General features: G+C 43.5%; 1 protein-coding gene across 5 annotated transcripts in view; it reads right to left on the bottom strand.

The window, feature by feature from the left end:
• The window catches only part of LOC147104343 (P2X purinoceptor 4-like), a 44,649-nt gene extending 35,140 nt beyond the window's left edge, over positions 1-9,509 (bottom strand). The window contains exons 1-3 of one of the 5 annotated variants that reach the window (XR_015072318.1): positions 9,200-9,509; positions 4,561-4,708; positions 2,498-2,569 (exon numbers count right to left, since the gene is read on the bottom strand). Coding sequence is in view for 3 of the 5 variants with exons in the window: in XM_085961608.1 (XP_085817734.1) it covers positions 2,498-2,569; positions 4,561-4,708; positions 9,200-9,333 (354 nt within the window). In the remaining 2 variants the exon portion in view is untranslated. The remainder of the gene's footprint in view (positions 1-2,497; positions 2,570-4,560; positions 4,709-9,199) is intronic. The other 4 variants (XR_015072317.1, XM_085961608.1, XM_085961606.1 and 1 more) reach the window with 4 other exon arrangements.
• Positions 9,510-13,524: the final 4,015 nt, after the last annotated feature.

The raw sequence follows: 13,524 nt of genomic DNA, 5'->3' as shown, positions 1-13,524 counted from the left end.
AGATTAGGACCAGACATATCTGGGTCACAGAATCACAGAAACTTACAGCACAGAAGGAGGCCATTCGGCCCGTCGTGCCTGTGCCGGCTCTGTGAAAGAGCTGTCCAATTTAGTCCCACACTCCAGCTTTTTCCCCGTAACCCTGCAAATTAGTCCTCTTCAAGCACATGTCCAATTGCCTTTTGAAAGTTACTATGGAATCTGATTCCGCCACACTTCCAGATGGTGCATTCCAGATCTTAACGACCTTCTGTGTGAAGAAATGTTTCCTTATTTTCCCTCTAGTTCTTTTGGAAATTATTTCAAATAACTTCTGGTTATAGATCCACTTGCCAGAGGAAATAGTTTCTCCCTACTTTATCAAAAACCCTCAATTTTGAATACCTCTATTAGGTCTCCCCTTAACCTTCTCTGCTCTAAGGAGAACAATTCCAGCTTCTCCAATCTCTCCACATAATTGAACTCCCTCATCCCTGGTATCATCATGGTAAAGCTCCTCTGTACCCTCTGTGGAGGAGAAAAAAGATCTGTCTCCATGTACATAAATCACTAAAAGCTAGTGCACAGGTACAAAGAGTCATCAAAAAGGCTAACAGAATATTGGCATTATCTGAACGGGGTTAGAATTCAAAAGTAAGGAAGTGATGCTTCAGTTGTACAGAGCCTTGGTTAGACCCCATCTGGAGTAGTGCATTCGGTTTTGGGCACCAAACCACATGAAAGATATATTGGCCTTTGAAGGAGTAAAGCACAGATTCAGTAGAATGATACCAGGGTTTAAAGGGTTAAATTATGAGGGCAAGTTGCATAAACTTGGCTTGTATCCCCTTGCGTTTAGTAGGTTGAGGGGTGATCTGATTGAGTTGTTTCAAATGATAAAGAGATTTGATAATGTAGCTAGAGAAACTATTTCCTCATGTGGGGGAATCCAGAGCTAAAATTAGAGCTAGGTCATTTAGGAGTGAAATCAAGAAGCACTTTTTCACACTAAGGGTAGTGGAAATCAGGAACTCACTTCCCCAAAGAGCTGTGGCTGTTGGGTCAACTGAAACTTTCAAGATTAGATCAGCCATCATCTAATTGAATAGCAGAACAGGCTCGAGGAGCTGGATGGCCTTCTTCTGTTCCTATGTTCCCATGAATGCTAACTTTGACAAAGCATTGAAAAGAGCAAACAGGGAGGGGAGAGATCTAAATTTGGCACCAGCACAGGAGATGAAAATAAGAGCACCGAAACAATGAACCAAACAGGATATGTTAAATTCCTAACTTCTTGTGTTATTTGGTAACCCTTTCCAATGAGAATTTGAACATTTATTGATATATATGTATACTAGCTGGGGAGCCCCGCGTTGCGAGGGCAATTTTGGGGCGCGAGGGCAATTTTGGGGCGCTTGGTCTCCCTGCCCCTGTGTGTCCCCCCTCTCCCTGTCATGTCCTCTCCCTGTCCTATCCCTCCCTCCCTCCCCTGTCTCCCTCCCTCCCTCCCCTCGCCCACCCGCTCCCCTCCTCTCCCTCCGTCTCCCTCCCTCCCCTCGCCCACCCCCACCCCTCCCCTGTCTGTGTCCCTCCCTCCCCTCCCCCGCTCCCCTCTGTCCCTCTCTCCGGCCCCTCCCCCTGCCTACCTGAGGTCCGGTGCCATTGCCAGAGTGGGAATGCTGAGCGGCGGCCGGCGCCGGGAGCGGGCTCTCGCGGGCGGCGCATGCGCGGTCAGTGCGGCCGGCACATGCGCGGTCAGTGCGGCCGGCGCGAGCGCCCCGCGATTTCCAGAGGCTCGCCCGCCCCCGCGATTTCCCGAGGCTCTCCCCCCCCCCCCCCCCCCATTAAATTGTTATTTAATTCCCTAACACATCATTAAAATATTTACCTTAGTTCCCTAACACAGAGAAAGTGTGGGGGAAAAAATTGTGAAAAATCAAGATGGCGGCCACTCACCTCGGTTCAGAAGGATAAGGCCCGCCCACACACGCACCAATTGGTCGACCGGTCAGGTCACCGAAGCGTAGGATTGGTCAATCGTCGAGTCACTCGACACTCAACTGTAGGAAGACCTCGACGTCACACGGTCGCTAATGAGATGCTAATGAGCGGAACGCTGAACGTTTTTGGGATACCGCGGGCGGGATTTTTGTCCGGCCGAAACGTAAATACGCCTATGACCGGTCCGGAATCGCAAGCTTTCTTTTGAGGCGACACGCGCGTCGGTACGCTCTGTAACTTCCAAACATATAGAGACCAGGCGGACAGACAGACAGACATCGGGACAGACAGAAGAGCCGCTTTATATATATAGATACATTTCTGCTGATGAAACCAAAAGTATCCAATAAATTGTTTGAGTGACCTACAAAAGGTGCAAGTGACTTAATTTTAAAGTGACATGGTGATTAGATCTTGTATTACAAAACGGCTGTGGTGTAAGCTCTGTTTGAATTGCAAACATTCTGTAAAATCAGCCACAGCAATTAAGTATCTGGAGCAGCTGCTGGATCCTTACCTCAGGGCACCGGCCTTGCACCTGATTCTTGGTAACAATAACATTGGTCATAACAAAGAAGGAGCTTTCTTGCTGTTAAGAGAAAAAAATATGTTCGAAAATATATACAACCATAAAGAAATAACAATGCTTGGACTACTAAATAGAATTTTTTTTTGCATCAAAACTCTCAAAAATTACACTTTAATTAAAATCTTCCACTATAGTAACTATTTAAGAAGAAATATTTTTATTACTTAGGATTAATGACTTAAATAACTATAAAAAGTTAATAACTATACTATTTATCATTCTCCAATATTTTGGACCAGTGGCAGTACTCTACACATCTAGAGAAGTGAAGGAAATTTTAAAACAGAACTTTCAGTATTATTCCCTGCATCATGAGTTTGATATTGGTGATCCAAACAGATGTAGAGAAACATACTCCTGTTGCAGTCAGATTGAGAAATGTAGGGGTAGATTTTCATATTTACTGCCTGGGTGGTATTATGGCAAAGCAGATCAATCGTCCTTTATAGAACCGGAAATGAAAAATCGGACAGGTTCTATAAAGGACTCACTCCACCAGATTACTGCCCGGCCAGTGAAGATAAAAATCTACACCATACTCTGCAGACAGTCAGACAAAGAAACACACTCTGGCCCGCTCCCAGCAGACAAATGCACCTACCCCAGCAGAAGGAGGGAAAATGCATTCTCCTTTCAGACAGATAAACTAATGCAACCCACTCCATCTGCAGAAAGATCCACTTTCCTCACAAATAGATGGAGAAATGCACCCTCCAAAGCAGACGGACAAACCTATGTCCAGCAGAGACACAGAAATGCCCTCCGAGAGTAAAACATAATCCCCACTTCTCTTTGTCCTCTCCCCCTGCAGAGATGGAAAAACACACTAAGCCCATGCAAAAACAAGCAAATACAGTTAACTTCCCTCTAGCAGAAGAAGAGGAAATGTATTCAGCATCCCACTGCAAACAGAGCGAAATAGAGAGAAATACATAGATTGGCAAAGAGTTGCTTCCCCCAGAAAAAAAATAGCAAAATCTTCTATGATACAGCAAAAGCTAATTCTTACACACTCTCTCTGGCTTTTCCAGCTCAAATGACTCACTACAGCAGTCATACAGTTGGTTGTGTAGAGTACAGTGATTCATGGAACTTTAATAAACTATGTGTATATTCTTATTAACTTGCTGTCATAAGAAAATATATTTCACTATATGGTTTTCAATAGTTTGAAAACAGCTTATGGTAACTTGAGCTACTATCTCTCAATAAAACAGTCTAATACAGGCATTGCAGATGCACTTCAGGAACCCATATAGAACAAGCATTTGCTTATACTTGTGATATAGACTGATGTTCATTTGTAAACTACATTTTGCATCTATTAGAGTTTAGGTTACCTAAATCAGCATTGCATTTATGGTAAGTTTTTAGTTGGAAAAAAAAATTCAAACATGTTTCTTCCCTCCTTACCTGGGGGTTGAAATTATCTGTGCACATATTTACATCAAATTTCTTTGAATGCCGTTAATGATCATTAACTTGTTTATTCTAAATAGGTAAATAACTTCAATAAAGTAGCACATGCAGGAATATGATACAAATGTATTGAGCAGTTCACTAAAAATAACAGAGAAGGATTTCAACCTCCTGAAGACAGCGATCCATACTGGGGGTATGGAAATGAAGGCACTGACAGTCCTAAAATGGGTTTGGTGCATTTAGCTAATGGGGCAGCCCACATTAAATAACTTTAATAGTATTTTCCTTTCTTGACTCAGCATCTGTTATCCATACATCTATGAAGTGCCTTTAAATTAAAGGTGCTGCATAAATGGAAGCTGTCGTTGTTACCTGGATATCTGAGATAACTGCAAAGTTATTCTATTTCACTTAAGTCTACAATAGTTCACTCTTTTACTGGCCTGAAATTACTTATTTGGAGAGAACAATTTTAATGTCATACCATTCTCTAAGTTACAGAAATTAAAATGGATCTACATGTTTGTATCCATAAGACTAACAGGTTTTTTTTCTGTTTGAAACTGTACCTGTGAAGGAATAACATAATCAGCTGCATCCCATATGTATTCTTCAAGGAAAGATGAATTTGTAACGGCGATACCTTTTACTTTGGTTGTGACTGAGCCGATGGTGGAATCAAATTCCTGGTAGCCTTTCTCCCACACAAGCACCCATCTGGAATACAATAAAAAAATTGCCAATGGTCATTTTGCTGCATGTAGCAAAATTCTCAAACAGTAGTGAATATTCAGTGGCTCTAAAGGAAGTGAATTAAGTGTATATCTATTGCAATATATTGAAAGGCTATATGCTGTGCCTTGGAGTTGTGTTTGTATTTAAAGCCATAATTCCATTCCTGATGAATGATCAATCCTAGCTGTGCAATCAAAGGTAGGTACAAGTTGACATGGGTATGGTAGCCTAATGATTATGGTACTTACTGGACTAATAATCCAGAGGTCTAAGTTGAAATCCCACCGTGGCAAGTTGTGAAATCGAATTAAATAAATCTGGTAATTTGTAGGTTAGCACCAGAAAGATGTCCATGGATTGTCATATAAACCCAACTGTCGTTTAGCAAAGGCAACATGCCACCTCAGGTCTGGCTGAAATATAATTCCAGTCACAATGTATGGTTACCTCTTAATGCCTTCTGAAGTGGCCAATCGAGCCATTTAGTTACAAAACAACCACTACAAAACAAAACAATAAGGCCCAGCCATCGGATCAAGACAAGACTCAGGGAAGAGGGAGGGGAGAAATTCGGTTGGTTAGCACCTCCTGTTAGCGCCTGGGCCACTAGTGCCTCACAGATCATGACATCATAAAGTGTGCAGTGCCCTGTTATCGCCCCAGATGTGAAATTGTCTCCCATCCCCCTGCTGTTTCGCCGGGCATGAACAACGGCAGGAAGAGGAGGCGTTGTCAACTCGGCTGGCTGCTTGGGGAGCACTAATTAAAGGGAATGGTTTTCAAGTAGGCCAACCTTTATTATTTGCACCAGTCTGGTGCCTGCTCAAAGTTTTTGATGTTTCACTGCTGCAAGACGTCCAAGCCCTCCACTTTGCGAGAGTGTTTGGGGCTGTAATGGCAGTCGCGCAGGTCGCCTTGCAACGCAGTATTGCCAACAAGTAGGTTGTGCACCATCATTGGCCCTTCCCTTTAAGCAAGGGAAGCAGCCTCTGATGCCGTTAGCAATGCACTCCAAATTGTTCAGCGCTCTGCCGCTACTGCCCCGCTCTTGGACTTTAGCGCCCTAAGAGAAGTGGTTAGCGCTTGATTTAGCGCTCCACTTCCCTCTTGGAGCGCTAAAGCTGAATTTCCCAGCAGGAGAGAATCATTAGCGCCTGGCGCTACTTTTTCTACTTTTCAAAAGATAGTGACCCAACTGGGGTGCTATGAAATTTCTAACCCACGCAATCCCAGGCCAGCTGACCCTGAAAAGCCCCCGTTGGCAGAGCTGTCCTATAAGCTAGTCAAGAAATAGCCTGATATGGTTGTCGTAACAGAATCATATCTTTTAGCCAACATCCCAAACTCCCTCTCATTACCATCCCTCAATATGTCCTGTCCTGTCCCACTGGCAGGATAGACCTACCACAGGTAGGTATGGCCCAGAGAGTCCTAAACATTGACTCTGAACCCTATAAAATCTCATGGCAGGTTACAGTTCCACATTATGTGTGAGCTCAAACAATGAGTGCTGGTAGATTATCTGATTATGAAAGGGGTGGGGCAGGATTACACAGCTGTTTCTGATCCTACCATTACCAACTGTCCAGACCGGCAAGCTTCTTGCAGGGGAGCAGAGAGCAATGGGGCAGAAACTATGGAAATTTTATGCTGAATTTACTTGAATTTCAACTTCCTGTTCTCCTTGCAAGAAGGACTGAAGCTTAACTGCAATGTCCATCTTTTCCTAGAGATAAACACATGTTATAGAGAACCTGTAGAAATGTTCTCACATGAGCAGAAACTGCAGAGCATGGAGACCGAAGCAGCACGGAAAGTGTAGCCAAAAGAATTGCCTGAAAGAAAGAACTTGCACGTATATAACAACTTATCAAATTTTCAGGACGTTCCAACGAATTAGTTTTAATATGTAGACACTGTTGCAGCAGCCAATTTCCATACAGCAAAGTCCCACAAGAAGCAAATCTGCTAAATGACCAGTTAATCTGTTTTTTGGTGTTGCTGTTTAAAGCAGTAATATTGTACAGGACATTAGGATCATTCCCTGCTCTTCTTTGAATCATGACATGGAATGTTTTACCACCATCTGCACCATCAAACAGGCAGGTGTGGCTTTGATTTAATTTCTCATTCAAAAGACAGCACCTTTGACAATGCAACACACCCTCAGTACTGCACTGAAGTGTTAAACCAAATTTTGCGTAGGACTTGGCTTTCTCGGATTATATGTAGGAACCTATTAAACTATAATTATCAACATCCCTTTCAAACTCCTAAAACATGTTTAAAAATGATAATTTGTCCAATTTTATAAGAGTTGTAGTTCTTCATTTTCAGTAGATATATCCATTGAGTCAGTCATAAATATCAACTAGCAGGTAAGAAATCTTAACATTGTTGTAGGACATTAAAGTGTTTACATTTACTACAGGCAATGCACAAACTTGTCTAATCTGCATTTGACCAAACAGTGACATCCTTCCATGACAGTATAACATGAAATATTTTTTTTAATTCCCCATTTTCTCCCCTCCTGTACCTCACCCAAATGACTATTCTTCTTCAGATGTCACATATTGGCATGGATAGAAGATTGGCTAGCTAACGGGAAACAGAGAGTAGGCTTAAATGGGTCATTTTCTGATTGGCAAGATGTAACGAGTGGTGTGCCACAGGGATCAGTGCTAGGGCCTCAGCTTTTTACAATTTATATAAATGATTTGGATGAAGGGACCTAAGGTATGGTTACTAAATTTGCTGCTGACACAAAGATAGGTAGGAAAGTAAATTGTGAAGAGGACATAAGGAGGCTACAAAGGGATATAGATAGGTTAAGTGATTGGGCAAAGATCTGGCAAATGGAGTATAATGTGGGAAAATGTGAAATTGTCCATTTTGGCAGGAAGAATAACAAAGAAGCATATTATCTAAATTGTGAGAGATTGCAGAGCTCTGAGATGCAGAGGGATCTGGGTGTGCTAGTGCATGAATCGCAAAAGGTTAGTATTTAGGTACAGCAAGTAATTAGGAAAGCTAATAGAATTGAATTGAATACAAAAGGAGGTTATGCTTCAGTTATACAGGGCAGTGGTGAGACCACATCTGGAGTACTGTGTACAGTATTAGTCTCCTTATTTAAGGAAGGATGTAAATGCGTTGGAAGCAGTTCAGAGAAGGTTTACTGGACTAATACCTGGAATGGGTGGATTGCCTTACGAGGAAAGGTTGGACAGGCTTGGCTTGTATCCGCTGGAGTTTAGAAGAGTAAGAGGTGACTTGATTGAAACATATAAGATCCTGAGGGGTCTTGACAGGGTGGATGTGGAGAGAATCTAGAACTAGGGATCACTGTTTAAAAATAAGGGATCGCCCATTTAAGACAGAGATAAGGAGAATTTTTTTCTCACAGAGGGTCGTGAGTCTTTGGAACTCTCTTCCTCAGAGGGCGGTAGAAGCAGAATCTTTGAATATTTTAAGGCAGAGGTAGATAGATTCTTGATAAGCAAAGGGATAAAAGGTTATCGGGGGTAGGTGGGAATGTGGAGTAATCAGATCAGCCATGATCTCATTGAATGGCGGAGCAGGTTCGAGGGGCCGAGTGGCCAACTCCTGCTCCTAATTCGTATGTTTGGATGTAAGCCTGGACATTAAATATTCATCAGATATTTTACCATGGGGTTATCACAGCTAAGCTTGCTCACCTGGTGTCCACCTGAAACAACTTGGAAACAAAGAAGGTTATGGGGAGTTTTGATAGAGGTGTTCAAAATCATGAAGGGTTTTGATAGTTTCTCCTTTACTCTATTCCCAATGGCAGAATGGTCGGTAACCAGAGGACACAGATTTACGGTAATTGGCAAAAGAACCATAGGCGAGATGAGGAGAATTTTTTACGCAGTGAGTTGTTATGATCTGGAATGTACTGCCTGAAAGTGCGGTGGAAGCAGATTCAATAACAACTTTCAAAAGGGAATTGGATAAATACTTATGAAGGGGGAAATTTTGCAGGAAAGAGCGGGGGAGTGAGACTAATTGGATAGCTCTTTCAAAGAGCCGGCACAGGCATGATGGGCCGAAGGGCCTCCTTCTGTGCTGTATGGTTCTATGATTCAATGACTGAAGGGTGCTTCTATTGGCTTCACTGTCTTCCCAGTTCATAAAGCCCTATTCTTCCATTGGTTCTCATTTAAAGGGTTTACGCGTCATCTGTAATTTTCGTACGGCCTAAATCCAAATCCGCCGTTGTTCAGAAATACTTTCCACATTATGAACGTTTCACAGAAACTCAGCATGACGCTTCACATAAACGTTTTCAAATGACCAAAGGTCGTTTTCTCCTGGATTTCTCAACTAGCAGATTTATTTCGCGACCTTAAAAAATGCTATTAAGTATTTCTGTTGCAGCAATAATTAAGATTGTATGGAATTATTAACGTAATATAAAAGTACGAAAGTATTTCAGTTGAGGCTCACCCAATAACGTATGCAAGGATTACTAACTGAACGATCCTGTTTATGACTCCAACTGTTTTGTTTTTAATGAGTACGATCCTGGGAGTATCATATTCCAGAACAAAATCACAAACTGAAGGACAGCAACCTGCCATTGTTCAGGTTAATCTCTTGTCAGATGAGAGGTTTGAATACCTCAACCGACTGCGGAGCCGAATCCTTCCCACTCTGCTGTACTTTACCACTTGTCATGTGATTCCACTGTTCCGCCTAAAATTACCCATATTTAATCACCACCGCAACCACGTTTTCATTTCCAGCGGGTTGCTTAGTGGTTCTGAAGCTCGATCAGCAGTTTTAGAGGCTCCAGATTAAAAAAATAGAATCATGTCTTAACTTGAGTCATTTATTAAATGTATTACCTGGCTCCTTTTTTTTCGCTATAAAATCTCGGAGTTGGGTCCGTTTTTTTTAACTAACTGTACGTTGTAGAGGCTCTGCGACTTTATTCAGTGGATGGTAGCCGAACACACACAGGACCACGAAAGTCACCAGTTCAATCCCCAGGCTGCATTTAGTTAGTTGCTTTCGCATTTGGCGCTTCTGTAATTCTCAACGCTGGAGACCAGAGCCTGCGGCTGGCTCCTGCATTTCCATTGCAAGGAGCAACCCGCTCTTGCCAACAGTGGAATCCTATGATTCTGACATTGAAATAAAAAGCAGGTTCAAAAAATGTAAATGCAGGGGGTGGGTACACAGACTGCAGTCTGAGCTACAGAAGTACTAAATGTAAAAGCGCTGATCTCAGCTAGTGCTAAAGGGGAATCCAGTGGTGGCTAATTGAATTTTCGATTAGTAAATAAAAAATGAGTAATAGACACTGTGGTTGGGCATGTGATCTCCATACTCATTTACACAGTGTATGCTGTGTACTTTAACCATTTTGTGCTCTAGTTGGTAAAATGGTAACATCAACTTGCATTTATATGCCCCGTCTTTAACATAGTAACACGTCCCAAGGAGCTTTATCAAACAAAGTTTGACACCAAACCATCTAAGGAGATATTAGGACAGGCAAAGAGGTAGGTTTTAAAGGATATGCTTAGGAAGGGAATTCCAGAGTTTGGGGCCCAGGCAGCTGAAGGTACGGCCTCCAATGGTGGAGAGATTAAAATCGGGGCTGTGCAAGAAGCCAGAATTGGAGGAACGCAGAGATTTTGGAGGGCTGTAGGGCTGAAGGAGGTTACAGCGATAGGGAGGGATGAAGCCATTTGAAAACAAGGATGAGAATTTTAAAATCGAGGTGTTGCCAGACCAGAAGCCAATGTAGGTCAGCGAGCATAGGGGTGATGGATGAATGGGACTTGGGTGCGAGTTAGGTTATAGGCAGCAGAGCTTTGGATGAGTTTAAGTTTATGGAGGGTGGAAGATGGAAGGCCAGCCAGGAGAGCATTGGAATAGTCATGTGTAGAGGTAACAAAGGCATGGATGAGGGTTTAGCAGCAGATGAGCTGAGGCGGGGGCAGAGTGGGGCGATGTTACGGAGGTGGAAGTAGGTGGTCTTGGTGACAGAGCAGATAAGTGATCAGAAGCTCATCTTGGGGACAAATAGGATGCCAAGATGAAAAGTAGAGTGTGCAAGTGCTTTTTGATCATTTGTAGTGCTTTACTTCCTTGGTTATTTGTTAAAATGGTGTGTAACACGGGTGAAAACGCTGGACTTCAGAACCATGGAAACACCAGCAACATTGTATGGAGAGGGTAGCTGTCATCGTGAGCAGCTTGACCAATCAGAATAACAGCACCAGGCCATCAGAAAAAAGCAAGCCCAACCAACAACGAGCAACCTCAACAGCTGTAAGAATAAAAATGTATGTTTTGTATGTGTGATGGACTCGAGACTATTAATATAAGATGTATGTAATAATAAAGATAAATTTGATGTGTATGAATCTCCCCTGGGTAAGGTAACGGCATGAAACTTAACAAAGGAAACCTGCATAACAGGATAACCCCCACAGAGACACTATTGAAACTCACCATCGAAACTCATGAGCCATTAAAAAGTGTCAACAATTAACTTAAGCAAGAAATAGCACCAGCCACTGCAGACAGACACATGTTCAAAGGAAAGCCAATCAAGAACTGCCATGAATCTAAGACCCAATCATGGGGTCTTAGCAATTTAGAGTAAAGACAATGGACTTAAAAAGATAGAAAACAAGGAACCCAAAGGCGCGCTCTCTCAATTCAATTCAAATTGCTTTATTGGCATGATGACAAGGTACATCTTATGCTTTTTTCTTTTGTCCGATCGCAGCCCTGCCTTCGATCTAGTTCCTTTTCTCTCCAGTTTTGAAGAAGGGTCAAACCCGAAACGTCAACTCAAATTTCTCTCCACGGATGTTGCCTGACCTGCTGAGTTTTTCCAGTATTTTCTGTTGTTATTTCGGATTTCCAACGTCTGCAGTATTTTGCTATCGTTTTACATCTTATCTCTCTCTCTCTCTCCCTCCCCCCCTCGAAGAACCAGTCTGTGTAACTCTACTCGATTACAACACGTAAGATAATGGGTTAGAGTCCATAAATACCAGTAGGCTATTGTTTTGATGTGCATGAGTGTGTGTGTTTAATAAACTTGCATGAGTTTGTGTGTTTAATAAACTTATTCCAAATTGTTTCAAAAGAATTGGTCTTGCTGTCAATTTAATGGCAGTCCAAATTAAAAAGCTTACAAAATTAGGGGGCTCGTCCGGGATCTGGCAAGACAGCTTTAGATCATTCTTTTAAACAATTGGAAATTTCGGGCGTTGCGATTCTAACCTGTGGTGCGAAGTTTAAAAGTAAATTCAAAAGACAAAGGATGAAGGGATCGGGGGCATACAAAAAGCCAGCAAAAGATGTAGCTGTAGCCTACCATGAAAAAATATACGAAAAGGTGTCCATAAGGGACTTACAAGAGTTACGGGCACGATGCATCTGTAAAGGCCAACATGCGTCCTTTGGGGAGCTCGTGTCGTTTATCCAGGAGAGGGTAGATGAGGGAAAGCTAAGGCCCAAACAGGCAAACTGTCTCTTGGCATGCAGGGCACATTACTGTGCTAGGAGCGATGAGGAATTAATGAGGCAGGAGGCAAAAGAGATTCGAGATTTAAAGGGAGAGATACAAGATTTTCAAAGCGTGCCCCCACCTCAAGGGCCATGGACTCACCTCCAGATAGACTTCATTGGGCCACTTCCACAGACGCAAGGCAATTTTCAGCATGCCCTAGTGGTGGTGGATCAATTCACTAAATGGATCGAAGCATTCCCCTGCCGCTCCAACACCACAATCACGGCAGCCAAAACACTATTAAATCATGGCCTAGAAATTCAGTTGTTTGCGCCAGCCGCTAGCGCCTTAGGAGGAGGAGAAGTGGGGCACTAAGCGGGTAGCACCCGGGCGCAGCGCGATCTGCGCCTCGCGAAATTCAGTTAAGATTTAGCGGTGGCGCAAAACCTTTGCGCGCGCTCAGCTGCGCGTGCAGATCCTGATGTCATTTCATGGTGCAACGCCCTTTGTGCACCCCGAACCGGAAATTCAGTGGCGCCGGCCTATTGTGCGCCTGGCGCCCCCCGCGACTGGTAGAGGGGAACGGTTCCCAGTCGCTGCGCGGGGCGCTAATTAAAGGGGACTCCTCCTGCAGTATAAATGGCAGCCATTTTGCTCCACTCCTTCTTTGTGAGAGACGGATAGTTGGAGAGAGACAAAGGTAGAGAGCTTTCTGGTTTGGCTGAACACTCGCACAGGTACTTGTGGCTTCAGGCCAGAGCTTTGCACTTGTATTTAACTTTCAGTGCCATAGCATTGATTCGATACATCTAATGGGGGCTGCAATGGGTGGAAACGTTGGCTTACTGCATTGCATTCAAAGGGCTCAGAGACGCCGTGAGAGAGTGCCAGTCATGGCCAGACAGAGAAGGGCCAACAGGCGTCAGCAAAGGAGGCCTTACCCACCCAGGGTATACCGCCAGCAGTTCTCATATCTGAACATGTCTGAGGAGCAGTGTGTTCGGAGGCTGCGATTCAGAAGGGAGGTGGTCACTGAGATCTGCCATCTGCTTCGCAGAGATCTGCAGCCACAGCTCAGGAGCAGGACGTCTCTGTCGGTGGCAGAGAAGGTGACAGTGGCAGTGGAGGTGACGGTGGCTCTCAACTTCTATGTCACCGGCTCCTTCCAATCCACTACTGGGGACATTTCCAACATCTCCCAGTTCGCGGTACATTGCTGCATCTGCCAGGTGACCAATGTCCTTTTCAGAAGGAGACGTCAGTTCATCTCCTTCCCCATGACCGTGGACAAGCA

The sequence above is a fragment of the Somniosus microcephalus genome, chromosome 19 (genome assembly GCF_052327205.1).
Source record: "Somniosus microcephalus isolate GS21.2 chromosome 19, FLI_Smic_1.0, whole genome shotgun sequence".
Taxonomy (NCBI): Eukaryota; Metazoa; Chordata; class Chondrichthyes; order Squaliformes; family Somniosidae; genus Somniosus; species Somniosus microcephalus.
Note: the sequence above shows the minus strand (reverse complement) of the source record. Positions and strands in the feature narration are given on the sequence as shown.